This window comes from Harpia harpyja, chromosome 1 (assembly GCF_026419915.1).
Source record: "Harpia harpyja isolate bHarHar1 chromosome 1, bHarHar1 primary haplotype, whole genome shotgun sequence".
Lineage (NCBI taxonomy): Eukaryota > Metazoa > Chordata > Aves > Accipitriformes > Accipitridae > Harpia > Harpia harpyja.
In genome coordinates this window covers 61,015,452-61,041,057 of record NC_068940.1, presented here as the reverse complement: position 1 = coordinate 61,041,057, position 25,606 = coordinate 61,015,452, and the positions used below count along the sequence as shown (strand labels likewise).

Here is a 25,606-nt window from a genome sequence, read left to right as displayed (position 1 = left end):
ATATTTGGTTTTGTCATAAACCAGGCTCTAGTCTCAGAACCTTTCCAAGCCTTGCGCAAAGTAATCAATACATAAAGGTTCCCAACACATAAATACACTAACAATCTTGTTTGAACAGCCTCAGAGAAATGTCCCTAGAAAAGAAATATGACTTAGTAGAAGAAACCCAAGGAAATGTAACCATATGGAGGCAAATTCTTGCCAAAGAGTGTATGTAAGGTCAGAATTTTTTTCCTCTAGGAATGAAGACCCATCTGACTTTTTCATATTATCCAGGGGAACATCATGTCATGGTGCTGCATAAACTCCTTCAGAAAAAAAACTAATAGAAAAGGGGATCAATTAGATACAAGTAACACATGAACATGCATGTTGGGTCTGTCCTTCATCAAGTCTGTAGCTCAGGAGATCTCTAAGCCCCTCATTGTCAAAGGCTAGAATAATACAAGAGAAGAACTGCTCTATATGTGCCTGTTATTCTGTTCCCCATACATCTTCTACTGGCCATTGCCAGACTTAACACTTTAGGCGGCCTGATGGTTTCAGCAAGTACATGGTTCTTACAGCCTTAATTTAACGATGTGGTAGAGAAAACTCAGAAGTTAAACAATATATACCCTGTCTAATTTGAGCATACAGCATTCACCAAATTGTCTTAGACATCAAACTGGAGAGTTTACGATCATCTGCATTTACTGCTCTGTCAAAGTCCTCACTTCTGTGTGAGTCTCTAGTCACAGAGCTGCACGTCCAGCATGCTAAGTGCTTTACAAAGACATATGGGCTGCTTTGGGACTATAAATTTACTGTGCTGGAGATGTCCGAAAGACACCCTCTTCTCCACTGAGGCTGATAATCAGGCCTGTGCTCTGATTCTTGAGTCAGCTCTTCCAACACAAAGGCTGCACCAAACCTTGCACAGAAAAATACACCTTTGGAAGGACTTGAAAAGATAAATATCCTTTCCTTGAGAAGAATGCCACCACCTTAACCTGACCTCCAATGCTTTAAAAAATGGAAAATTTTTTTAAGCCTCCCACCTTTTCCAGCCACTTGCTGCTTCCTCCCTTCTTTCCTTCCTTTCCTTCCCTCCCTCCCACCCTCCCTCCCATGCTCCATATGTTTTCAGGGGGCTGCCAACCATCCCATTTCTTCTCCTTTCTTTGGTTCTTACAGTAGAGCTTAATTTTTTGACTCCTTCCTTTTCCTCAGTCTTGAAGTATGGCTGGAAAGGGAAAAGTATTCCTGTAGGTATCCCAGTGGAGTCTGTATGATTGTAGAGTATCCTACCATAGCCCTTTTTCTGCAGTAGCACGGCCAGAAAAACTGCTGCTCACAAACAACCCTAGATGTAAGAAAGGGACCGGCAAGTATCCTGGTCTCTGCTACTTCATGTTGAACCCCCACTGACAACCCACTGTTGCTAAAGCATACAGAGAGCTGAGTATCATGGACTTTGCAGACTGGATATGAGAACATGCTGCTGTTATAAGTTATTCTGGTTTTAGGATGCTTAGCATACAGAGCGATAAAATATTTCAAACATTGCTATAAAATCAAGGCTAATTTTGTGATGCAACTTTCTGAAAGAGCACACCAGAAAATGAGCTTAGGGGAAAAAAAAAGATAGGAAAAAACCCCCAACCCTGGTTAATGACTGGATCTGTAAAAATATCCTTTACCATATGTATTAGTGTTCCTGCAACTTCCTTCTATAAAAAAAACCCAAACCTAGCACTGCATAAAACACATTGGCATCTTACACTATCACACTGGTTGAATGAATTCTACCTCAGTAACTTCAGTGCCAACTTCTTTGACAGTATCCTAACACAAAGACAATTTAAAATAATCAAAACCCCAATGAGTAGTGTAAATCCTACTGTTTTTCCCCATAATGCTGCTGCATGGTGTTTGTTGAAATAATTTACTCTAGCTTCCATCCTGAAAAAGGGAATCCAAACTTATACCATAAGTATGGGTGGAGGTATGTTGCTAGCACAATACACAAAAAATCCACCTCACTTCTTCCATTTCAAATGAGTCTGGTAGCTTGCAGTTTAGGTCGGCCACTTTTCTGAGCATGTGGGCCACAAGCAAAGGTGGCTCCTTTCTTGGCCTGTATTTGGCAGGCACCTCACATGCAGGAGGAAGGTGGGGCTGTTCTTCAGCTAGGTGCGATGAAGCCCAGGCTTTCCCGATGGAGTCGGTGGACACTGGGATGTGGGATATGCTGAGGCACCTTCGTCTCTGGGGGTTTGCTCCTGGGTCAGACAGCCCAATGTAACATGTGCAGAAAAGCCCGCCCGGACTGTTGCCCTCTCAGCAATATCTGCACAAGAACAGGGTTGCTCTTTCCTGCTGGGCAAGTTGGCTTCCCCAGGTGCCAGTGAGCCCTGTTTCAGCAGCGTTGTCTGCCAAGAAGCTCTTTTCAGGAGCTGACCTATTCTGCTCCGCTTCGCTCGTGTGACCACAGGTCTGCTCTTTGTAGCATCCAGGAGAGCAGTCTCATCCCCACCGGCATTCTGTGCTTTGGTCTGTTGGGTGTTGACGTCGGTCAGCAAAGATGAGAGGGCACTGCTTACGTGGTCAAGTACTTCCAGCTGTCGAAAACGTTCTTAAGTTTGGCAGAATGGAAGGCAACATGGTTATTAAAAAATATAATTTGAAATAGTCACGTGCAACGACTATTCAATCTTGTCATTGCCAAGAAATATACTAAGTACCTCATTCAAAAGTGGCTAAATTTTTCCACTTGCTTCCAGAGGATCCATTCAGGCTACACACAGACGTCACTGCATAGTTCTTTATATTAGACAAACACTAACATAATGTTGAATTCATTGGGTCAAGTGCAGCTAAATACTGCTCATTGTGTGAATAAAGGTTACAGAATCCAGCCTGAAATTCTCCGGTTGGCTGGGCCAGACTTGGATGCCATTTTTGAGGACTTATTAAAATTCATGTGAATAAAGTTATTAAAATCTGATCTCAAATGTTTACAGCTGGCAGCTGTCCAGGATAACTGCAAAATACATATAGCCATTAACTGGTAAAAATTGACCACAGAAGCTATGTTCTTGTTTTCATAGCAGCACAAAGCAAAACACTTATCACCCAGAAACTCATAGCTGATGTCATATAAAGGTTCCCAGATTTTTTTCATTGTACTAACCTCCTGTAACTTCTGGGTCATTTTTTCCATGGCATAACATCTAAAGAGAAGCGTATAATGCTTTCTCTAAGGGATCCTGGAGATTTCCATCACTAGAACACTGTGAAGATAATTTATACAAAGAAACGCAACACATTTGCTTGCACGTTGTGTCTGTACTTATCCTGAGGCAATGAATATGTCACCAGGACTCCTCCTTCCTTGAGACATTCATTGAGGACAGTAGATGGCAAAATGCTAACTTTCTTGGCTGCCATTTCTCTTAGAGAGCAGCCAAATTTACTGCATGCAGTCTGCATGCGGCTGTTGGTAACGCTGCCTCACTGACAATTAGACAACAAGGGGATATTTAACATGGATCTGAGTTGGTCCTCTGCATCGAGGATCAGTACCATGACATATAATTCCTGATAGTTACTATATCTCAAGAACACTCCTTTTTTCTTTGCCCCAGACATTTCCTGATTTTTAACACTGGAGAAAAACGTTGCTATTGCTGCCACTTTTAAAGACATGGTCAAAGGTTTCACTTGATGCTGTTTAAAGGAGTTATCTGATCAATCAGTATACACATTATACAGTGTTGTATAGTTTCCATTTGCATAAGTTTGAGGTGTCAGTAAATAATTTTTGGTTTTGTACATCCATTGTGCTACCACATGCTCTCCATGTAAAGCACATTTTATCCTCAGTATTTCATTCAGCTGCCACTATATCAGGCCATAAAAATGCCAAGTGCTAAAGTGCTTTGACTGACCGTGGCACAGCAGTCCAGTCCTTCTTTTGATTTGAACCAGAACCAAACTTGCTGCAATTTGAAATAGTTTTTTACACGCTGCTTAGCTTTTGTAAATTATTTCAAGGAGCTTGGGACACCTAAAGATCAAACAACAAGAGAAATGATAAATGAACAACATAAAAAATCCCCTCGCTCATGTGCAATGTAATAAATACACAGGTCATGAAGAAATTATGTCACAGACAGCCTTGCTTCATGGACTATTTCTCTCCAGGCAAGCAGTCCCTTCAGTTTCTAGGCGTGCTCCCCAAGGATCATACCTCAAATAGGCAAGAGGCTGGTGAGACCTCTTTAGTCCCTGCAGCCTGCTGCAAAATAGTCTAAACCTGTAGCACAGATGAGATATTAAATGACATAAATGTGGATTCATTTTCACTCGAAACTTCAGCCAAAACAGCAAATAGCCATGCTGTAAACAAGATCAACGAATCTTCAATAGAATCTGTATTTTTTATAGGGCTTCTAATGACTTTATGATCAACCGTTTTATACTTTAGGAGGGGAAGCTTACAGTTTTGTTCCTCCTTCCTTAAATCTGGTATTACATAGGCTGATATAGTTATCTACATGAAAGATTTGGGAAGTCTTCAGTAGGCCCCCAGTGGAATGAAGGAACACCGAACATTTCCAGACCCAGCACGAAATTTTCAATCAACATCTTTTTTTTTTCACAGGAAATGGCAGAATTTGGAAAAAACCTCAAAATTTTCAGCGGGAAAATCAAGACATCTGAAATTACTCAGTTTTTCTCAGGAAAAGTAGAAATGAAATTTCAGCATTGTCTACTTTGTCATTTATTAAAACATTTTCCTTTTTTTAGATTGTTTCAACTTCAGTCTTGCCTTTGCTTGAATCAAAGCTGTGCTTCAGAGAATATATGTAGCAATTTACATTTCATTTCTCTTCTAGGGGTGGATTTACTGGCTAACATACATCTCCTCTCTCCTAGCTGACCTGTGGTGGTCACAGGACAACCATGTATCATGGGAAATGGTGTCTACCTAATACACTCATCTCAGAGGTGAGTGAGACTTGAACTACAGCTCCAGTGAGGGGCTTGCAGCAGCTGAGACAGACAGAAATGCGTGTAAAAAAATTCACAGAAACAAGACATTAAACCCCAAGAAGATTTAGATATGGCAGCATGGAAAGGTGGTACTGAAATGTGGTGGGGGCTTTTTATTGTTAAGCGTCAGATTCAAACATTTCAACATTCTGAACTAAGGTGTTCAGAAACTTGAAGTTTTCATAGATTTGGGGGGAGTGGTTCAACATATTCAGAAATATAATTACTTTTCACTTAAGATAACTCCTGATTGTCAAGTGACTTTATTTCTTCAGTTAGGAAGTCAAATATCACTTCTAATGGGGTCAGTAAAATTTTCACCACTGGTGAATGATGGGGACAAGCTTTTCATTTGGATCTGACTAAGAAACTGAAAGGGTGACCGACATTTTTGAAAACACACCTTATTTTTGTGAACTGAACCTTTTGAAAACTCTCTCTGACAATGCTGGGGAAACAGCATCAAGTGAGGGGACAATTAATAAATAACTCTATAACAATCCACATATATTTTAAAAGGTCTAATCAGCAGTGAAGGAGGCCTAGAAAACTATATTTATTACAAGCAGGGAAAAGCCAGACAGAAACAGAAAAAGACTACACTATGAAATGAATGAAATATGAAAGTGGAAAGGTATCACTCTGCTATGGAAGTCCTTGGTCTCTCTTACCTCCTTCTCCTTTTTTCCTCCGGGTTTCTTGTCTTCCATATATTACCTATAATCTTTCTCCTTATCTCTCACTTTCTTAGAGTAACACCTTGCACTAAATCAATTAACTTTCTCTGCTGATTCACAGAACAGGACAAAGTAAACTGACAATGAGATAACCTCTCAGGTATTCACTAACTCATATTAAATGATTTCTTCTTTTTCCATGGCTAGAGACAAATGAGAGGCATTCAGACTGTATTTGCATTGAAATGGTTCAGTGATAATAACCCAAACAAGGTGACAATAACTGAATTAATCCAGCACATCTCTGGGAACAGTGGTTCAATACAGTCTTAAAATCACTAGAAGTGGTGCACAGTCTGCCTCATTTTGGCACTTTAATTTCAATGCCCTGGTGAAGTAGTCCCCTGACAGTAAGGAGTCTAGAGTTCCCTAAATTGTTCATGGAGAGGTAAATGCTGTGGAACATCTCTAGACCTGAACCTTCTACTTTATTTACAGAGAAGGATCTTTTGGGGAGTCATCTTCTGGAGGCCTTCAAAAGCACCTATTCTCCTCATTGCCATTACAGGGAATGTAGGCTTCTGCTTTAGAAGAGCTGGCTCATTAGATACCTGAAAATTTAGGTGCAGTATTAGTACTGAAGGCTGATAGGTTAGGTTCCGCTCATTAAAATGCAATCCATTTTAAAATCTAATAAACACGAATTTGCCATTCCTCCTTCTTGCTATACCTCACTGCAAAATCATTAGACAACCTAAGGTTAGCAAGATTGGAAAAAAACAGTTTGCAAACAAGTGCCATTTGAGGGTATTCCTCAGGCATTTGTACGCTAAACCTGGTACATCTCTTTTTAGCTGTAAGTCCTCTCCTGGAACACCAGCTGTAGGAAGGTACTTGTGCAAGATTACCTACATGGTCACTGAGACAGACTGGCTTCTTCTGAGAGGTGTTTTAAGCGGTGGCTGGATGATCACCTGCAGGAGTTGCCAGACTCTGTCCACTTGCTATGGAGACAGAAAGACTCTACAGTGATTAAGCTCCTTGAGATGGTGCTTCAGCTAAATGCCTGTAATTTGGTGCAGTGAACCAGGTTGAGGTTAATCACTGCATATATGGAAACATGTATTTAGTGAAAAGAGAAGAGGTAAGTATCTCTGAAGGATGAATCCCACCTCTCTCGATTAAATGTTCCCAGCCCAGGCAAATACTTAGGAGGCCTAAGCAGATGGTGTGAAAACCCCCTCCCAAACTGTCAAAAGCAAGATAATATGTTTTGATGGACATCACACCCACCAAAACAAATTCAAATCTTATCTTACCTCACAGCAACTCCCCCATACAGATAAGCCATTAACATGTACTAAGAGTGCTCCCATTAAGGATGACTGCAGGACGAGTCATTAAATTCACACCTCGGTTTACCATTACCTGCCTTCACTGTGCAAACTCCTTCCCTCAGAGGCTCTTTCTCTGCTCTCATTCCCTTCTAGTTCTCTACCTTCTTCCCTGAGGTCTCCATCCACCATCCACTCATACTGATTATCTCTGATCCCTCTCTCCTCTCTCTCAGAGGATTTAGAGAAAGAAAGTGAGAGCTGAGAAACCTGTTTGATGTGTCAGTTTGCTGTAAATATTGAAATGTGTGCATGGGGCTTGCTATAAAAAAAGAGAGAGAGAGAGAGAGAAAAAAAAAAATTTCCACAATGCTCTGACATTTCTGTTTGAATTCTCATTCCATCCATACTGCTTCCTTGGTGTAATTCTAAACAGGAATGCACAGGCTATGTGAGAGATCCTGCTTCGCTGAGCATCTTAAGTAAACAGAAGATTTCAAGAGCCATCTGGCTATCCTGTGTAGCAAACATGAGGGGAAATGATGTCAAAATTGGACTTTTCAGATGGGTGATATACCAGTGAATTAACAATGCTATTTTAATGCAGATATATCTTTCGGGTGAGGACCTTGTATTCATTTCTCAGCTGCAAAATAGACAAAACGAGAACTAAAACCATCCAAATGAATAAAAATCAAGACTGTGTGCTTTAAATGGTGCAGTATTATTGTACTTAAAATATGATCCTCATCTACATCTCAGGGCATATTTCAACCACAAAACTGTTAGGTTCTTGTTAGGGATTTGTGGGTCTGATGCACAAGCTCTGGCAGCTCTAGTCATGGGAAGTTAAGATCTTGTCATTTGCTCTGCACATTTCCCTGTGAGAGGGGTCCTGCAGCCACCAAAGGAAAAAGGGAATGTGAGCCCACGTCTGGCCTGGCTGAATTAAAAATCCTCTATATTAGTTTACACCCCAATGATGGTGGGTACATACTAACATGCTGCCAGTGAAGTGGCTGAGGCAATGGACCCGTGTTCAATTCTGCAGCCTTTGTGACACCAGCAGCAATCTCTGGTGGTGGGGTAGGTCTCACAGGTTATGTTTTAAAATGCCACAAGCTGGTAGCTTCAATACATAAATCGGACTCCACAGCTGAAGAGAGCTATACAGTATTTCAGTCACATTAGGAAGTATCATTGCCACAAAGGGGTACATGAGCATCCTTGTCTCCTGAATACATGTCCCTTTTTCATGAATTTTCTTTCTGTCCTGGTTTTGGCTGGGATAGAGTTAATTGTCTTCCTAGTAGCTGGTACGGTGCTATGTTTTGAGTTCAGTATGCGAAGAATGTTGATAACACTGATGTTTTCAGTTGTTGCTAAGTAGTGTTTAGTCTAAAGTCAAGGATTTTTCAGCTTCTCATGCCCAGCCAGCAAGAAAGCTAGAGGGACACAAGAAGTTGGGAGGGGACACAGCCAGGGCACCTGACCCAAACTGGCCAAAGGGGTATTCCATACCATGTGATGTCACATCTAGTACAGAAACTGAGGGGAGTGGGGGTGGGGGATCACTGCTCAGGGACTAACTGGGTGTCAATCAGCAGGTAGTGAGCAATTGCACTGTGCATCATTTGTACATTCCAATCCTATTATTATTGCTGTTGTCATTTTATTAGTGTTATCATTATCATTATTAGTTTCTTCTTTTCTGTTCTATTAAACTGTTCTTATCTCAACCCACAAGTTTTACTTCTTTTCCCAATTTTCTCCCCCATCCCACTGGCTGTGGGGGGAGTGAGTGAGCGGCTGCGTGGTGCTTAGTTGCTGGCTGGGGTTAAACCATGACACTTTCATATGCCTCTTCTTCCCTACCCTCTCAGTCCCCATGCTATTTATGGCTAAAACTTCTCCTTTTGCCAAAATGTCTCTCCTTACCATATAGGTGTGGCGTCCCAATGTCCATCCGCTGCTTCTGAGCTTCCAAAAAGACTCGGATGTTGATTCCTTTTGCTACAGAAGCACCACTGAGGAACCGAGGAGGGATTTTAGTGCAGACATCAGGTTCTTCTGTACCAAACCCCAAATCAAGCAGAATGTCCACCGGATCCTTTTCCCAGAGTGCCAGCCATTCAGTAATGCTGTAGTGAAAACGTCAGGATTATTTACACCACGGTCTTGGTACCACTTTTCTCTTGCAGTAGCTATCATATGGTCTTGTTTTTTTTAAATAATTCTCTTCCCTTCTTCTCCCCTCTTGTGGAGACTACTGCTTAAGTGAAAGTAGTCATTTTTGGTCACATTGCTAAGAGATTAATACATGTTCCTCCCCCCAGAGGAATTTGGTGGCATTAGATCTAGATAGCTTAGCAAGAACAACATTAATAAAAGGTGTAGGTTCACAGCTCTGCAGGCCCACTCTCTATAGACACAATACAGATAAGGCATTCTGCAGCTGCCATAAGACCTCACAGGCTTTTACCTTCCAGTGGATTCAAAGCCCACTGCAGTTCCAGGTAGGTTTTGGTTTTTAACTGGTGCAGTTGCATTTGAGAGCAGACACCTGTTATTAAGAAAGTTATTTTGATCTTGTTAAAATAAATAAGGACATGTCTTTTACAAACTAAGACCTTGACTGCCTGTTCAAAATTGTACTTGCATTTGTTGATCCCTAGATGGGCTAATACTTTGTATTCCTAGCTGGAAATACATGGAAGTAACTAACCTCTGGGGAGCACTAGTGAGCAAGTGGGAAGAGCTGAGCCTCTTGCATCTTGACATAACCGGACTTCCTGAAAACTCTTGCAGGGACCTGGTTGGAAAAAAACAACAATGAAATGTGTGTATTCATGTGCTCCTCTGGGATGTCATTATGACTTTTTCCTAGAGTAAACATTTGCATTTTTTCTTGGTTTATAATGATACATAATAGCAATGCCTTAGAAGAAGAGTCGGCATGAGAGTGTGCAATACGCTTATTCTCAAGAACAGTATGTTACAGTAGGTGTGAGAATGTAGGTGTGAGGTACCAGTAAATGCTAATTATAAAGGTGGCAGAATGGCTCACTTTTGACAGATGGTGAATCTTTGGGGAACCTTTAGGGAGCACAGTTTCTCTAGCCACCTACTTCAAAAGATATAATTGCTTTTAACAAAGTTTTGGAGAGACAAGGCACAACGAGTTGCAGCAGCAGGAGTGGCACCTGAGAATAATTCTGTGCTTCGCTTCCCGTTGTGTTTGTATTGAATAATCTGCTGAGAAGTGTTTTTCAGGGCCCGCTCACTGCAAAAGGAATATCCTGCAGCATGGTAGCCTTTCTCAATAGGTAAGACGATGTGGTTTTGTTATGCACAAGCTTGACTTTACCTACACATACCCATCCAGATCAGTAGCAAATGTTTATATACAGTGGAAGCATTGCACTGATCTTTTTTTTTTTTTAATCATTGCAGGTTACCCATCAGCTCACATCTTAAACAGGCCTAGAGGGATATGTAGATTTTTGAACTATCATTGTTGCTATCAGTTTGAGAGAAGAAAAAACAGCAACAAAAAAAAACTAAAATTCTTCCTTTTGTCAGAAAGAAAAGGAAGAAAAAATGATTTGTAACAGATCTCTACGGTGTCTGACACCTACCTCCTGTAGCTTTGCACAGTCATTTGTACCATTTCTGGTACTGACAAGGAAACTGCAAACAAGAAGAAATAATTTATTTTCTTACCCGCCCCCCCCCCCCCCCAACCCAGAAATGTGTCAAACTAGAGAAAAGACCAAAAGACTGATTGCATTATGTAAGGAAACATTTTAGCCCAAGTGGCAAAATTACAGAACAATACCATTGTGGGAAGCTCAACTCACAGTGTATGTTAGTCATAGGTAAATGCAACACATGTCAATAAGAAAGGGAAGATAGGTGCTTTTACATTTCATAAACCAGCAACAGCACACTTTAAGGCCCTGCTATTTAAAAGTAAGCACTATGAGTTGGGTTCCATTGTCTGCTGCAGAGCCATTGAAGATATACATAGAGCAAACATGATGAAAATAAATTTTAATCCCTGCTTTTTTAGTAAAAAAATACAATTAAAATATATTAGTTTGAATTCTCATTCCAGGACATGCTGGTACAACTTTTGTGTGTGTAATAGTTTTTCTAGTGTAACTCACTGAAATTTTGTGAATATTGATTTCTCTGGGATTTGCATCATGCTCTAAGTGTGTTTGAGAGGAGCAAGACAGTTGCAGGACACTTGCAAGAGTTTCTGGAGGAGAAAATATTTGTCTAAGAACTGATAACATTGTTTACTGGACTCCAGGGGTGCTATACCTATGAGTTGTAAGGTGCGTATTTCATCATTTCATGATGATGAAATGGGAATAAATTGGATGCAAATACGCAGTGCCTGAAGTTGTCACTTCAGTTGTCACTGAAATAACATGCTTGTTGATCCTCTGAAAGCTGGGGTAATGTTTGCCTAGGAGCAGCAGTAGATATCCTTCTGCATTCCACAAGATGAATATTTTTTTGTCTAGCTTTTAAAGTTTTCTTTTCTATTTAACAAAATTGTGTCAATAAAGAAGGAGAAAACATCCTTTCACCATCTCTACTGGCTTATTCTTCCGCTCGTAAATTCTAACATAAGTTCCTTCTGGCTTACTCAGTGCAAGGTTATCCATCCAAATTGAGAACATAAAGGTTACCGACATCCTGTAATTTGCTGTGGTAACATAAACCTGACTTTCTAGCAGCAAACTGAGCATAATTTGAATAAGAATCAGCTACTTGTTGTATACTATTTCCTACTCACATGCCAACAGAAGCTGTAGATTCACTATAAAAATGCTTGACAATGTAAAAAATAAGATCTGAAAGTGAGAGTTAATACAATTTTTCCCTACCAGCACGTAGACACTCCTCTCTGTAACAGAACATTATATCACAAACGGGCTGCTGCTGTGATTTCCTCAATATCTCATATTGTTGGGACTGAATGAACATAAGTGCTGCCAAATTAAAAACCTAGCACTGTGAAACACTGGCCAGGGTGTTAAGTAAATAATTTAATGATGAGAAACCTAGTGTTTGTAGGAGGCGTGGGAAGTAGCAGGTCATCAAAAAAATCAAATGGGCAGAACTTGATAGGTTACCGCAAGTTGGGTAAGAGGCAGTAGTTGGTGTGGCTGTACTCTTAAACCAGGCAAACACAGGATGCGACACCTTAACTACCTTTTGTTGTAGGCTAAAGTAAGTTGAATTGTCCTGTATTGCTGTGGGTCAAGAACATGCCAATGTACTGCTACCAAGGCTAAGCCATCCAACCTGTTAAGTGGTAGTAAACTGCTCGGGAGCCCATGTCCACCTTGTGACTTGGACAAACTTTGCACCTCCAGGTAGTGCAACATGGGCCATTTCACTCATGGTTAGAGTCTTCACTCCTTCCTCTAATGAGAAGACTCTCATCAGAAGTTCCTCATTAGACAGCTTGACATTTTGAAATATTAGAGCTTGTTGTCTCCATATTTAAGAGGTCACAGAAATAGTAATGGTGAGGGTACGGTATTTACATTTCCTGATCTGTGTATGTATTTTGTTCGTGACACAAGAAACACTGAATCTCATTACCAAACTGAAAGATACTTTGGGGGAAATAATGCCCTTTAGAAATCTGTCGGAAAACCTTATGAAAACAAACAAACAAACAAAAAATACTTTGTAAACCAACTGTGGTGCTAATTGGTGCTCTGTTTACTGCACATCTAAGTATATCTTTGCTTATGAATAATATATTTTGCTAAGCAAAATGTGGCCTCTGATACTTGAGGGAAGATAAGGCATTTTAGCCTCAGTAATCTCTGATTAACAGGAGACAAGATTAAATCACATATTGTTGAACTGCATCTTCTATTTGTGAACCCAATAAACAAAAAGTGTAGATATGGAAGCATTGATAAATAATATTTTAGGCTTCCAAAACCACTAAAAATATGGACATTTTCAGGAATATATGAGGAGCTGTGAGGTGATTTGGGCTTCTGGCTCCATTCCTAAAAAAAAATAGTCCCTGAATTCATTACATTCAGCAGATCAGGAAAGCAGGTGAGAACAAGCAAGAAGTTCTACATTCAGGTCAGGCAGAATTTCAGTCACCTGAAACTCTTGTACCATAACTTCCAGACCACTGTGCGAATCCTTCTTAGAAACCTCCACTCCTTCAGTAGAAGAAAATCAAATGATGCCAGTGGAGACGGTGAGCCTAAGACTTTTCTGTCAAAGACGTCATGAGAGAATCTTCTCATTATGACTCCAAATGGAGGAAAAAATATACAGCTTATCTATGAATACCCATTTTCCCAATAGCTCCCGCCCCACCCCCTGAGTCCATGGTACTTGATATTTTATAGTTAAGCAGTCCTTATTAGAACAGACAAATGATGTTCTGTCTTACCTGCCTGCTCTTGGCCTTGCAGCTTATCCCCACATGTAGATAGACTGTAAGATAAAAACAATTAAAAATTACAAAGAAATTAAATCCCCCAAAAGAAGGGCTGCTCTTTCTTGAGAGGAAATGAGGCCAGGGAGGCAGTCCGATGGATAGGCACAGCACAGGGCACTCAAGGCATGGACAAGTTGAGTGGGGATGGCTGGTATAAAAACAGAGCCATGGGTTCATCTTCTTTCCTGCCTATGAACTTCACCTGCTTTCCCCTTAACATACATCAGCCTCTGTTAAGTGTTGAGATTCAAATCTTGAGTTTATGCTTAAGGCAAAGATCATGAAATTTTAGCATTCTGCATGAGTAAAGTCTGTCACTTCTGAACTTAAAATTTACTAAGAATCTAATTAAATCAGCCTATCTGGTGCAGGAGTGAGAAGAATGGAAACAAAAGCCTTTTCAGTGCATCACATGAGAGGCAGCTCTATGATAGCTCTCAGCTGATCTGCATCTGCATGGTGGCATGGTAATTATTAATGACACCAGTAATGACAGCCAGCCCTCCAATGCATGAGTTTGGCTGACTTAGCCTTACCCTGCTACTGGAAAATGCTGCTAAGACTGTTACATGAGATTACTGCTATTTTTTGCTCTGCACCATACTTCCAAACATCATTCCTAAGGTTGTGTCTTTTTTTCTTTTTTTTTTTTTTGCTTCTCCAGCACAACCCTACCTCTAACCAAATACACTTCAGTTGCATTTGCTTAAGCAGCGAATACATGAAGACATACTGAAAAGTTCATAGGAAATACCAGTCTTTCAGACTTAATTTTTATCTTGAAAAAGGACAAAAAGTTTAAAAAAATCAGAATTTTGGTGAACAAAATACATTCAAGTTTAAGTAAGTTCAGGGTTAAACTATATTTCTGTATAGTAGCACATTGCCTCATAGAGTTGTAGATATGTGTAACCACAGTTTGTGCCATAAATCATGCTTGTGCGGCAAGCTACATCACCCTTGGGGCACACAGCATTGTGAAATTCCCATGATGTAGCAGGCAGCTTGATCAGAAAGCTATCCTGACACATGATGGGAAATGGTATCCTTCAAAGAATACCCTGGAAACGAACAGAGCACTGAGATACATTTCTCATGAGGCACTGGGTCATAAGGAAGACGTCATTTCAGACTGAATAGTTATGAAAGAGTATTTTGATGTAGTTCAACAAAATAAAAAGCTCATTCTTTGGTTGAAATCAGCCAAAGCAGAATATTTTATTCTGAATTTTCAGGGGTCACCATTTTCCTACCGGAAACTCCAATATTGCAGACATTATATTTCCTATTGGAGAAATCAGGCAACAAATAGTTAAGTAATAATGTGACCCAAACTTACAAAACACAAGAATTCAACCAGTGATTAATATTTTCTTCTACAGACTCTTCTAAAAATAAAAGCAGAGCTCTTAGGTGAAGTATTGCCAGATCAGTTTGTAACAATTAACCACCCTATTGTACAGCTTTATTTTTGGTGAGTCCTGGAACGCATGAGAAATATTGGGAAAAGGGTCTAGCAATTTCCTTTAGTAATCTGAAGTCTTTTTTAACCAAATCTGGAATACAAAATAAAATCCTGAATTATTCATTTGTCTCTATTATCTGCCAGTCGTCCATATTCTGGAAGTATCTAGCAGTCCTAATGTAAATGGAAAACCAGCTTTTCTGATTCTGCACGAATGCATCCCAATGCACAGCTCCTGCATAGCTTGAAATGGGGGAGACAGTCCACTCTTGTGTGGAGGTAGGATTATCTCCTCCTTTTTACCAAGCGCACAGGAAGATCCCAGCTCTCCTGCCTTTCTGTTCAGTTTTTCAACCCGAAAGTAAGCAAAGATGGCTCAGAAGTATTTAACTCATTGCTGAAAAATGCTACGGACAGGATTCTTTCCCTGCAGGTTCAACTGAAGCCACTGAGACCATCAGTTTAAGGAGCCGCCTTGCTCTCCATGACAGAGGAGGGAGTATATATGCATTAGCAAGGTTAGTCTGTTTTTTGTTAAACTGCAGAGGAACAGGGTTGTTTTAAGACTGTCGATCTCTGCCTAGCTGTAACCCTGAAAGTTCAATACTAGTGCACCGACGATTAAGATCTCCCGGTAAGCCAGCATGTTTTCTCCAAACCAGTCTTTTAGGTTCCCTTTATGGTCAATACAAAGAGTAAGGCACCTCCACGGCAGTTCACCTGTGTTAGGAGGAAAAAAAAACTCTTTGGAGGTCCTTTTCTTCACTGGCTGAAGCAGCAGCCTAGCTTTGGACTAAACACAGAGCTCTGAGATGGCTAGTGAGACAATCCCTGCGTGTTAGGTGACATATCTTGACAAGTGGCACATTGACCCGGGCAGAAGTCAAAATGGTAGAACAAAGGTGAAATTTTGATGAAAACAAGATCAGATTTTGCAACACATGGTGATTTTTCCCCATCCACCTAAGAGAAAGGAGGCAAACCGCAACCACGAGTGTTACACTGAATATCAATTTAAGTATCTGGTACTTACAAATCGGCCTGGGGAAACAATTTAACATATTTAACATTTAACATATTTAATATTGCAAATTTAACATTTTGATAGGAAATACAAACAGGTGCACAGATTCCATCAGCACCTCTGTGGGCAAGAACAAAAGATTTAAAAATGGAGTTAGTGACTAAGAGCAGAGTGCTAATGCTTGTCATCAGTACAAGCACACTAGTATAGAACCCCCCCGACGTTGTCCTCAGTCACCATGGGATGCTGAGAATCTGCAGAATCCTTTTTTCGAGTCTTACCAAGCAGTGGTGTAGGAAAAGGGTGGTCTACCACTTTTAACAGTGGAGAGTCTTCATCTAGGTAAGTCCACGATGCTCTGCTGCACAACAGAATTCCTCCATTACCCATCTCAAAGCTATGGCTGATCCATTGGCCTGGATCTGATGCCATCTCACAAAGCAAGTCTGAAAACTAAAGAAAAAGAACCCCTGCCCTTACTTATCATAAAGCATCAGCAGCCCTTTTAGAGACTACCAGTCAATAGAGAGCTCTATTGCTGATCATACGGTGGGATGCTATTTTTTGAGGCTAAATCCCTGGGCTGGTACTCTGTAAACATGGTTCCTACCTGAATGGGCAAGTCTCCTCTTTCTTTTGCACCTCAGTTTCCTGTGTGCAATGCAAATATAGTAATACTGCCTCTTTCTAATGGTATCCATTTGAATTGTAAGATTTTTGGCCAGCAGGACCTTGTACCCTGATCAGTGTAATAACATGCTCTTTTCTTCTCTTCAGTACCACTGTAACAGAAATTTTAAAGTCCTCTGCAATGAATAGTGCTGGGGTATCTTGTTCCCTATCAATTCCCATATCTTTCAGAAATTAACCTTTTCCCACATGTTCAGATGTGTTTGCAACCAGAAGTGAGCTTGGTGTGATGCCACTGACGTAGCAGTCTGGATGCTACCCCTCAGACTGTGAAAACTGCTCCAGCAAACCAGTAAGGCAATGTTCTTACAGCCATCAATGCAATTATTAATCACATCAAGGTGGGGTTGTTCCTGAGATGGCGAGAAGGGTTGGGGAGAAGGGAGCGCATATGATGGGAGGTAGAAACCAGACTGTGTCAAAGACATTCAGAGAGCAAAATGGATTAAGCCCCACCAGAGCAGCTTCTAAGTGGTTCAGTATCAGTGGACATGGTGTTGAAAGGGAACACCTATTAAATGCTGTTTTATTTAGTGAATTTGGGAGGCTTTTTGACCCTGAGAGCGTTGGTTCAAGGAAGGCACAGCTCAGGAGCCACTGAAGAGACATCTCCAATTAGCTTTGCTGAAATGCTTGATCTGCATCACCTGGGACACTGCCCCACTTCCTGAGCAAAAATCCTGTCCACCACGGTGAACTGTAGCTAAGAGAAGTGGTTTTATGACTATCCTGGCTTGAAAACCCAATGGACCAATGTCTAGGTCTGCTATAGTCACATACAACAGCCCAGATGTGACACCAGAGACAAAAGATTTTACAAAGCCAACTACCAATCACTGGGGTGGGAAAGAAATTGCTTTTCTGTCCCTTTTGTGAACCTTCTTGGGAGAAATAAACTAGGATACTCAACATTCTTTGAAATCACTTAGATTTTGAGTTGTAGTTAGTCATTTGTCATTGGGTTGGTACACCCACTGATTTCTCTTCTATTATTACCTTTTAGGAGACCTTGAGACTAATAAAAAGCCACTAGTAAAAGACTGAAAGAGCAGGCTAGCAATCTCCTTTGTGCAGAGGATGGGATATACAGCATGAGCTGTGTTTCCGAGTCCCTTTGGCAGAGGGAGTCCAGAGTCTTCTCTGCTTGCTGTGGCCTCTCAAAGTCCTTCCAGTCGGAGCATTGCAGTTACACAGGAATGGTGAGAAAATATCTGTCGCTGCATTTGGTCAAAGAAAAAAACTGCAAGGAAATGGAGCCTCCCATCTGTCAGAGAAGTTGCCAGGAGAAATGCCTGTGCAGCAGCAGGAGGTCAAAGAAAGGACGGTAATGTCTGGGGGGAGTAAAGGGCGAGAGTGAGGCAGAAGGACCATTTTTTCATGTTAAGATGACTCACAGCAGAGGAGATGCACTGACACACCTTCTCAGGGTTAGAAGTCAAAGTTTAGAGCTAGTTTAATTGAAATTAGCTCATTCCCCAGCTGAGTAATCCACCGGTCTGATTCTCCATTGCCTGGTGACTTGCACAGCCATTTACAGCAGGGCACAGTGAGGGTAAGATGCTACAGTGGGACTGAACTGTAAATGACACAACATGAAGGGCAGTAAAGAGTTTGGCCCCAGATGTGGGAAGTACAGAGGTAACTTCCATTACATTTAATTAGTGCTATCACCATTAATTTCCTGTGCATAGACAGCAGAAGACATCCTTTTGATTTCAAATTAATTAACACATAATGATTAATCTGATAGGGTACATCTTTTCAGACAAGAGTGTCCTCTTGATCACAGTTTGGGTGCCAGCACCACTCATCATCTGTGTGTTTTAATTTCTAACTGCTCTCCAGAAGCAAATTTAGCTCTGCAAATCTGTCGATGGAATGAATGACTGGCTGGTTTCCATGTTCTGTGTGTTTTGTTCATTTGATAACACACTGAGAACATCTTGGAAATCTCTTTTTTTTTTTTTTTTTTTCCTGCTCCCCCTCCCCTCCAAGGAGGTTTCAAGGTAGAAATTGAGGACTCTGCATCAGTGAGAAATTTATACCAGCTCTTTACTAGAGAATGCAAGAAATGAAAACTTTCTAAAAATTGAAAAACACATAAACAGATTATGGCAGGTTCCCAGACAGATTTGTCTCACTTCAGTTGCCAGCATTTAACAGAACCATTCTCCTTGCCACCAACTATAGTAAAGTGTGTTTGTTTCACTGAAACAGGATCTTGAACTTCATCAGCTTCACACCATATTCCTCACACTGTATGATACCTACTGGATAGCACTGTTAATATTACTCTTCCCTTTCCATTTGTCAAGTGATTACCCAATCACACTTGGTTAATATTTATCTACTTTCTTTAGATGTTTATGAATGCAAACATCTCCATATCCAGGTGCACCACATTACTCGAGTAGACAGCCCACAGTTAACTTTAATATTAAGAAATATGCAAATAAACTTGCAGTTATACAGACATGAATTAGGAGGTAGCAGCAAATCTCAGATACTTTTAGTTAGGAAGACCTTTAAATTCCAAGACATTCCATATCCATAGAGAAAAGTATTTGAGCATAATTATGGTGACTGGGCTGTTTTGGCATAACAGTAGAACACTAAGTATGCTTTTGCAACATGGAATGAATAGGGAAAAAAACATACTTTTTTCAGATCCCATAGCTAGGATGAGAAGTTTTTCTATTATCAACTCTATGAACTCATATATATAGTTTCTGAATCAATTGCTGCATTTAGGTAACCAGTAAAAAAAGAAAAGAATGGGAGGAAAACAACAAAGATCCTTCATACTATTACTGTGGAGTCATTTATGTGATACAGTTGTGTTCTGCATCCTGGCTCAGCTACGTTTTGTATGGCAGCTCCATCAGGGAGAAAGCTCATGGTATCTATCTACCCATCTCTGCTCAAGTGAACAAGAAGAAAGATGCAACTAGCACAGTGCCCTCAGGCAGAAACAATTGGACTCTTGTTTTCTGTCTGTCTTACTCAGAATCGAAAGGAGATGACATACACCTTTTCAGTCTTTAACTTTAGGACCTAACTTTGGGCAGCTAAATGAAGTTGAGGTCCCCTTTCCCTGCCCATCAACGTTCGAGTTGTTAAGCACACTGAAATCATAGCTGCTGTAGGAAGATATTAATTTATTTTGTCTCTTCAGCATGCCTGCAATTTGCATTGAAAGAAATGAAGGACACTTGGTTTGATATTCAAAGCACCCCTGGAAGATCCATGTGAAAACTCACAAATGAAGTGACTCCAGGGAATGAAGCTTTTCTGGAAGTGTGCCAGGTAGTGAAAACTGTAATAACACTTCAAGACTTCTCATATGTTGGTAAATATAAATTTGGGTAGGGTTCTCTCTGTGTGAAGCCTTTGGTAAAATTCCTGTTCAGAGACCACAGTATCAACTTGTTCTGCTCTTTTCAAAGTAGAAGTCCTAGGGCGAGTTGAGACAATCAGTGTTGCTCACTGTGAATAACGGCATTGGAAGCTGATGGTATCATCGTGCTGCATTTTAATCACAATGTGAGCTCACTCTTAATTGAGAAGAAACATTACAGATAACGCTAAATAACAATAGCTAAAGATGTTTCCATTTGAAAAAGCATAAGACTGTGCTGAAGTGGGAAAGAGTTGTATTTTAAGTCTCCCAGATACATACAGGAAAGTGCATAAATTCAGTACACAGGTTGTCACAAGCAAGGAAAGAAAACAACAACAGTGAAAACAGTAATGACAGCAATAATTTTGCAGTACACTCAGTTTGAGTCTGGTCCCTTTGCTAAAAAATGTACCCTGGCTGGTCAAAAGAGACAGCCTATGAAGCTATGAAAAAATCAAAGCTCTTTAGATCTGGAATTAAGCTCTTTTAACTGGAATTAAAACCAGAAATAAATAAAAAAAATTATTTCCCACATCATACCTTACAGATCAAAGAGAAAAAAAAAGGCTTTTTAAAATTTTTAACCACTATAATGAAAAAAATTGATAAGCTCCAACCTGTATGCCTTGATCCAGCTGTTTATATAATGGAATAGTTGCAGGCTGGTGCATCTGCGCCTCTGTTCTGCCACAGACCCAAAGTCTAAAAACTGGAGGACAACAACTGGTGTTCTTGGCTTGGTTTTCCACCCCCATTATTGTTTTTTTTTTGAAGATACCAAGAAGGGCAAGGAAAGGCTGTTTGCCAAGAAGTGGTGTTTAAGTTGACGGTTTGGAAGGATGATTGTTTGCTTAGCAAAAGGAAAGCAGAAATCAGGACTAGCCTAGTTTTTAACAGTGGGGACTCCAGAAAAGGCAAGATTGGAAAGAGAGGGTGGAGGAACAAGGGCAGCGATAACTGAAATGGGGGAGGGAAAGAAAAAAAAGCAAAAGTTGCTTTGGTTGCTTCCATTTCCAAGAAATATATTGCTGTCCCTTTAACTCCGTATGCCTCTTTGGCACACGTACCAGGGGAAGGATTACACTTTACTAAGGAAGTAATGCAAACTTGTCTTCATTTGGTTACCATGGATATGGCACTATGTGAGACAAAGCTTCCCATTTGCATTGCAAACAACCAGGAGCAGTGAAGGACACCCAACTTGATATTCTGGCCACAGAGTGTCCCAGGTTCTTCCTCATGACTGATCACAAGTAAAACAACCACCAGCTTTGGGTCTGCACTTGGTACCAAAAGAACAAGGGTAAGGGATGTCGCATTTCAGATGAAGAAGGAAGAGGTGGAATCATGCACATCTGCAGAACAAATGGCATTTCTTGTGCTACCTAGTGTGAAATAGCTAACAGATAGGTATGGTGATAATTTAGCTTTCCAGCTTTTTCCCCCTGGATTACTAGAGCTGAATCAATATGTTGGTAATCTGGAATAAGTGATTTCCACAAACACTGGAATGGAGTAGGAAGTGGCAAAGTCTTATGATTGCTGGGCTTTTATGCAACAGTTTTTATGTAGCTGAGTGTCCTCTTCATTCTGCAGAAGTACTGTATAAAGTACCTTAATTTTACACAAAATCCAGTTAAATGAGCAAGATGAACAGTCCCCTAAGCAAACCTATTGGGAACCACCACAGTACAGTTAATAGTGAAGAGGGAAATTGTCTTGTTTCCCTAAAACAAATTGCAGATGATTGTTTGTCTATTAGATTGCTAGATTGTCAGTAGTTCTTTTTTATTGCTTTAAGCTCTGCCAGATATATAGGCACACATCATTTTTATTTCAACTGACATGGAATACAAATTGTATGACCCTGCTTCTATGGATAGAAATGGCCAAATTGCCATCCGTTTGAGAGAAAAAAGAACTGGATCCCAAATGGTTAGCCCACATCCCTGAATCAAGGGTTTTCTTTCCAAGGGATCTTAGGCACGGATTAACTAGAACAGTAGATCAGACGTTTGGCAAAAACATTGTTTCCCCCACAGCACTGGACTAGGCACATCTCTGATGGGGCCAGGGCAGCTATATCATTCCAGGATACTCTTCTTGGCTCCCCACTTCAGAAGAGTGGCCCACAGCTGGTGACAGGGCACCAGCACCATCTAAGTAGCTTTCCTTTGATAAGAAGGGTGCAGCCAGACCTCCCTCTGTCCTTACACCACCATTCTCTGTGGGTACAGGGGGATAATTAGGACCACCAACCCTTCAGTTGCCCACCAAAGGGTTCACAGAATAGTAGCTTTGCACCAATATAATTCCAATGACATCAGCAGATTTGTTTCCTGCTGGTGTCTGCGAGTGAGAGAAGCATCAGGCCCAGATGTGTTTGCCTTTTCCCTTTCTTCTAAAGCAAGCAGCTGGCTCCACACCTAGCCCTGAATGTATTTTCTAACACTGTGCTCATGGGGAGCTCAAGCCCACCACCGTTGTGTCTCTGAGCAAACACCATGAGCAAAGAACAGGGTGCTTAGCAAAAGGGTTAAGTTACCTCTTCGGTCTGGTGTCCTACCTCAGCACGCCCCTTGAACTCCCACTCAGATGCCCACGGTAATCTGCGCCCTTGAGACCGGTTTTAGAGGCACAGAGCAACATCACCAGACTAAGACCTTCACGTACCCTGAGGATTATTTCAGGCATTTCCAGCAGCCCTATTGCTAAGTTAACTACTGATGGGACAGATTTTGTCAGGTCTTTCAGTGAATGTGCATCTGGGGAGAGGAACAGGGTAGGAGGCAACTGTTAAACACAGAAATACTGCCCCAGTCTCGTGGTGCCTGTGTAAGCACATTGGACTTCATATGCACACACTTCAGTCTTTTCCCACCCTTTCAGAGCACCTGGCAATGAAATAAAGCCCTGGGTCTACTCTTTTCTCCTCCCTCTCTGCACCAGCCCATGAAGCAGGGCAAGAAGGGAGAGGGAGGAGGGTGGGACTTGAAATGGGAGCAAATACCTGGACTGGCAGCTCTCTCCATATGCCTCTGACAGCTCTGCAGGACTTCAAGTCCTCAGCCTCCCCTTGCAGCAGTGCAGAGCAGGGACGCGTCGCCCATGGGCTGCTCTTAGTGCTCTTCCAGACGCTCTGTGCAGCAGCAAAAGCAAAGTGTAGAAAACACCAGTGCCAGCCTGTCTTGTCAGGTGAAAGCAAACGTAAATCCTGACCATACATAGGTCTCCTTGAAAACTGAACTTAGCATTTCATTTATTTTTAGTCCCATCCTCCTGCCCTGTAAGATCCTTTCCTTCCTCTGCAACAAAATTGATTAGAAAACAGTTTTCTTGGCATTTCTTTAAAAATTAGTACACCGGCCAGTAAAGATGTAGTGAGGCAGGCGGGATGGTAAGTCTCTTGAATGACAAAATGACTCAGTGTGAATAATCTACGAAAAGCACTGTTTCCTTTTATGTCTGAAAATAAGTTTGGACTCAGTCCTCCAATCAATAGGTCTGTTCCCTCTGTGTGTTCAGTCCTCTGTTTATTTTAGTAAAAAACATTTTGTTGCTTTAATTCTATTAATCCTGCACAACCACAAGAGGGATGGGAAAAGCAGTATTCCCTGCCTCCTCACATCAGCATGACTGCAAATTCTATATGTAATGCTGAATCTATAAATGGTAGATATCCTGCTATTTCCACTGGTTTCAAGGGAGTTAGAGACAGATATTCCAGAAGAGGTAGAAGGCCTGCTATTTTTATTTTTAGCATTGTCAGAGCCAGGAATAACTCACCCTGACTCTTATGGACAAGGCTAAATTTGCAGAACTGAAATTTAGAACATTTGTTTTTTCTTCTCAGTGAAACTAGGATCTTTAAGTCATAAAGGATACAGCAATAGTTAAGTGTATTGGCCCTTGCAATGTCATTCTTACAGGGCTCATTTCAAAGTGTAGCATCAGTGCAAACAATTTTTACATTTGTTGTCATTTATAGCAATACTGTTCAAGTGGAATCTGGTTCTCACCAACCTTTATATCCCTACCTCACCCTTACATATGAGTTCAGACTTCTTATTTGATAACAGTTCAAAAAGCCAGTACTGATTATGGGATGGGTATGCATTTCACTAATATCTCAGTAATGTCCTAACACAGAGAAGCAAACACTGATACTACTTGCTTGCAGCTAGTCATACCTGGTTTTGCCATGATTTTGGAACAGATTTGGATAGGTTTAGGTTAGTTCACAAGCAGCCTGGCTGACTTCAGTCAGAAGCCAGCATGCTTGGGATGTGTCAGTGTATAAGGAAAGAAATCAGATGAGGCTGACCTCCTGTCTCAGATTAGTGATACTACACATTCACCAGAATTGCTCTGACAAGTGTTTAACTGTAATTACTCCCTTCTTTCTTTCTGCAGTCCAAAGTTTCAACTGATTTTTCTTTCATATGGAAGTAGACAGGTTTTGCCCAAAATTACTCCTGATTTAACTTATAGTCACTTCAGGTCCAGTTCTGAGACTACAAAAGCCAATTGAAAATTACCCACTGAGAATTTGGTTCAGGCTTCATCCACATCAGACTGTTAGCCATCATGAACATTAATTTTCCCCATCTGTGAACTGCCACAGGAAACCCTGAGGGCAAACATTTTACTTTTCTGTGTTGATGAGAGTATGCTTTGCATAGTGGGGGCAGGGAGGGGACACAACTGTAAGTATATGTAATCTTCTGTGTTGTAGGCCAGATTTTATGTCCCTTAGACAAACAGAGATGTCATTTAAACAATCGCTAATCTTATCTCTATGTCTGAGAAAACAAAGAGTATAGTTGTTAAGTCAATAACTTAATCTGACTTTATACGCACCAGTAAAACTACACGGCTCAATATCTTAGATAGTGGTATCATTAGACACTGTATATTTAATTACTCAGTGGCGTAAGCTTCAAGCTTTAGCCCCTGGTAAAGGCATCGTCCCATGCACATGGAGTAATATAGTACGAGACACAGTTGTGCTGTTAGACACACTTTCCCTCTCTATTGGATGCGTTTGCACACAGTGGAACAGCAGAAAAGGACTTTTGTCCTCCAGAGATACTTCCCTTGGCATCACCCTTCTTCCAGCAGTGCTTGTCTGTCAACTTACAATACAAATGCAGCTTCAATAAAGAATAAGGGAAAGTATATAAGGCTTACCTGGGCCAGCACAGGTACTGCAGAGCATGCTCTAACACTCCTTCAGAAGCCAGAGGAGGGACAGGTGAGAGAGAGTCTCCAGCAGCTCTCCCATCTCAGCTCGGCAGCTCTGAAAATCTCCCGCAGCTTTCCTGGTCCTAAAGGAGGGAGGACAAACATTTGCCTAACCTGGGCTGATATTTTCATAATCCCCACCCATTCAAGCCAAAAAGAAACCTGTTTTTCAAATATGCTTTGTCTACTCTGTGTCACATAAGTGTTTTCAAGAATAGATGTGTTCAGGAAGTTTT

At 40.9% G+C, this 25,606-nt stretch overlaps 1 protein-coding gene across 1 annotated transcript in view; it reads right to left on the bottom strand.

The window, feature by feature from the left end:
* The window catches only part of ITPRID1 (ITPR interacting domain containing 1), a 48,173-nt gene extending 27,303 nt beyond the window's left edge, over positions 1 to 20,870 (bottom strand). The window contains 7 exon segments of the mRNA XM_052796676.1: positions 2,026 to 2,198; positions 2,201 to 2,617; positions 8,990 to 9,192; positions 9,777 to 9,863; positions 10,690 to 10,741; positions 13,500 to 13,543; positions 20,744 to 20,870. Of these exon segments, the coding sequence (XP_052652636.1) occupies positions 2,026 to 2,198; positions 2,201 to 2,617; positions 8,990 to 9,192; positions 9,777 to 9,863; positions 10,690 to 10,721 (912 nt within the window). The 5' untranslated portion in view covers positions 10,722 to 10,741; positions 13,500 to 13,543; positions 20,744 to 20,870.
* Positions 20,871 to 25,606: the final 4,736 nt, after the last annotated feature.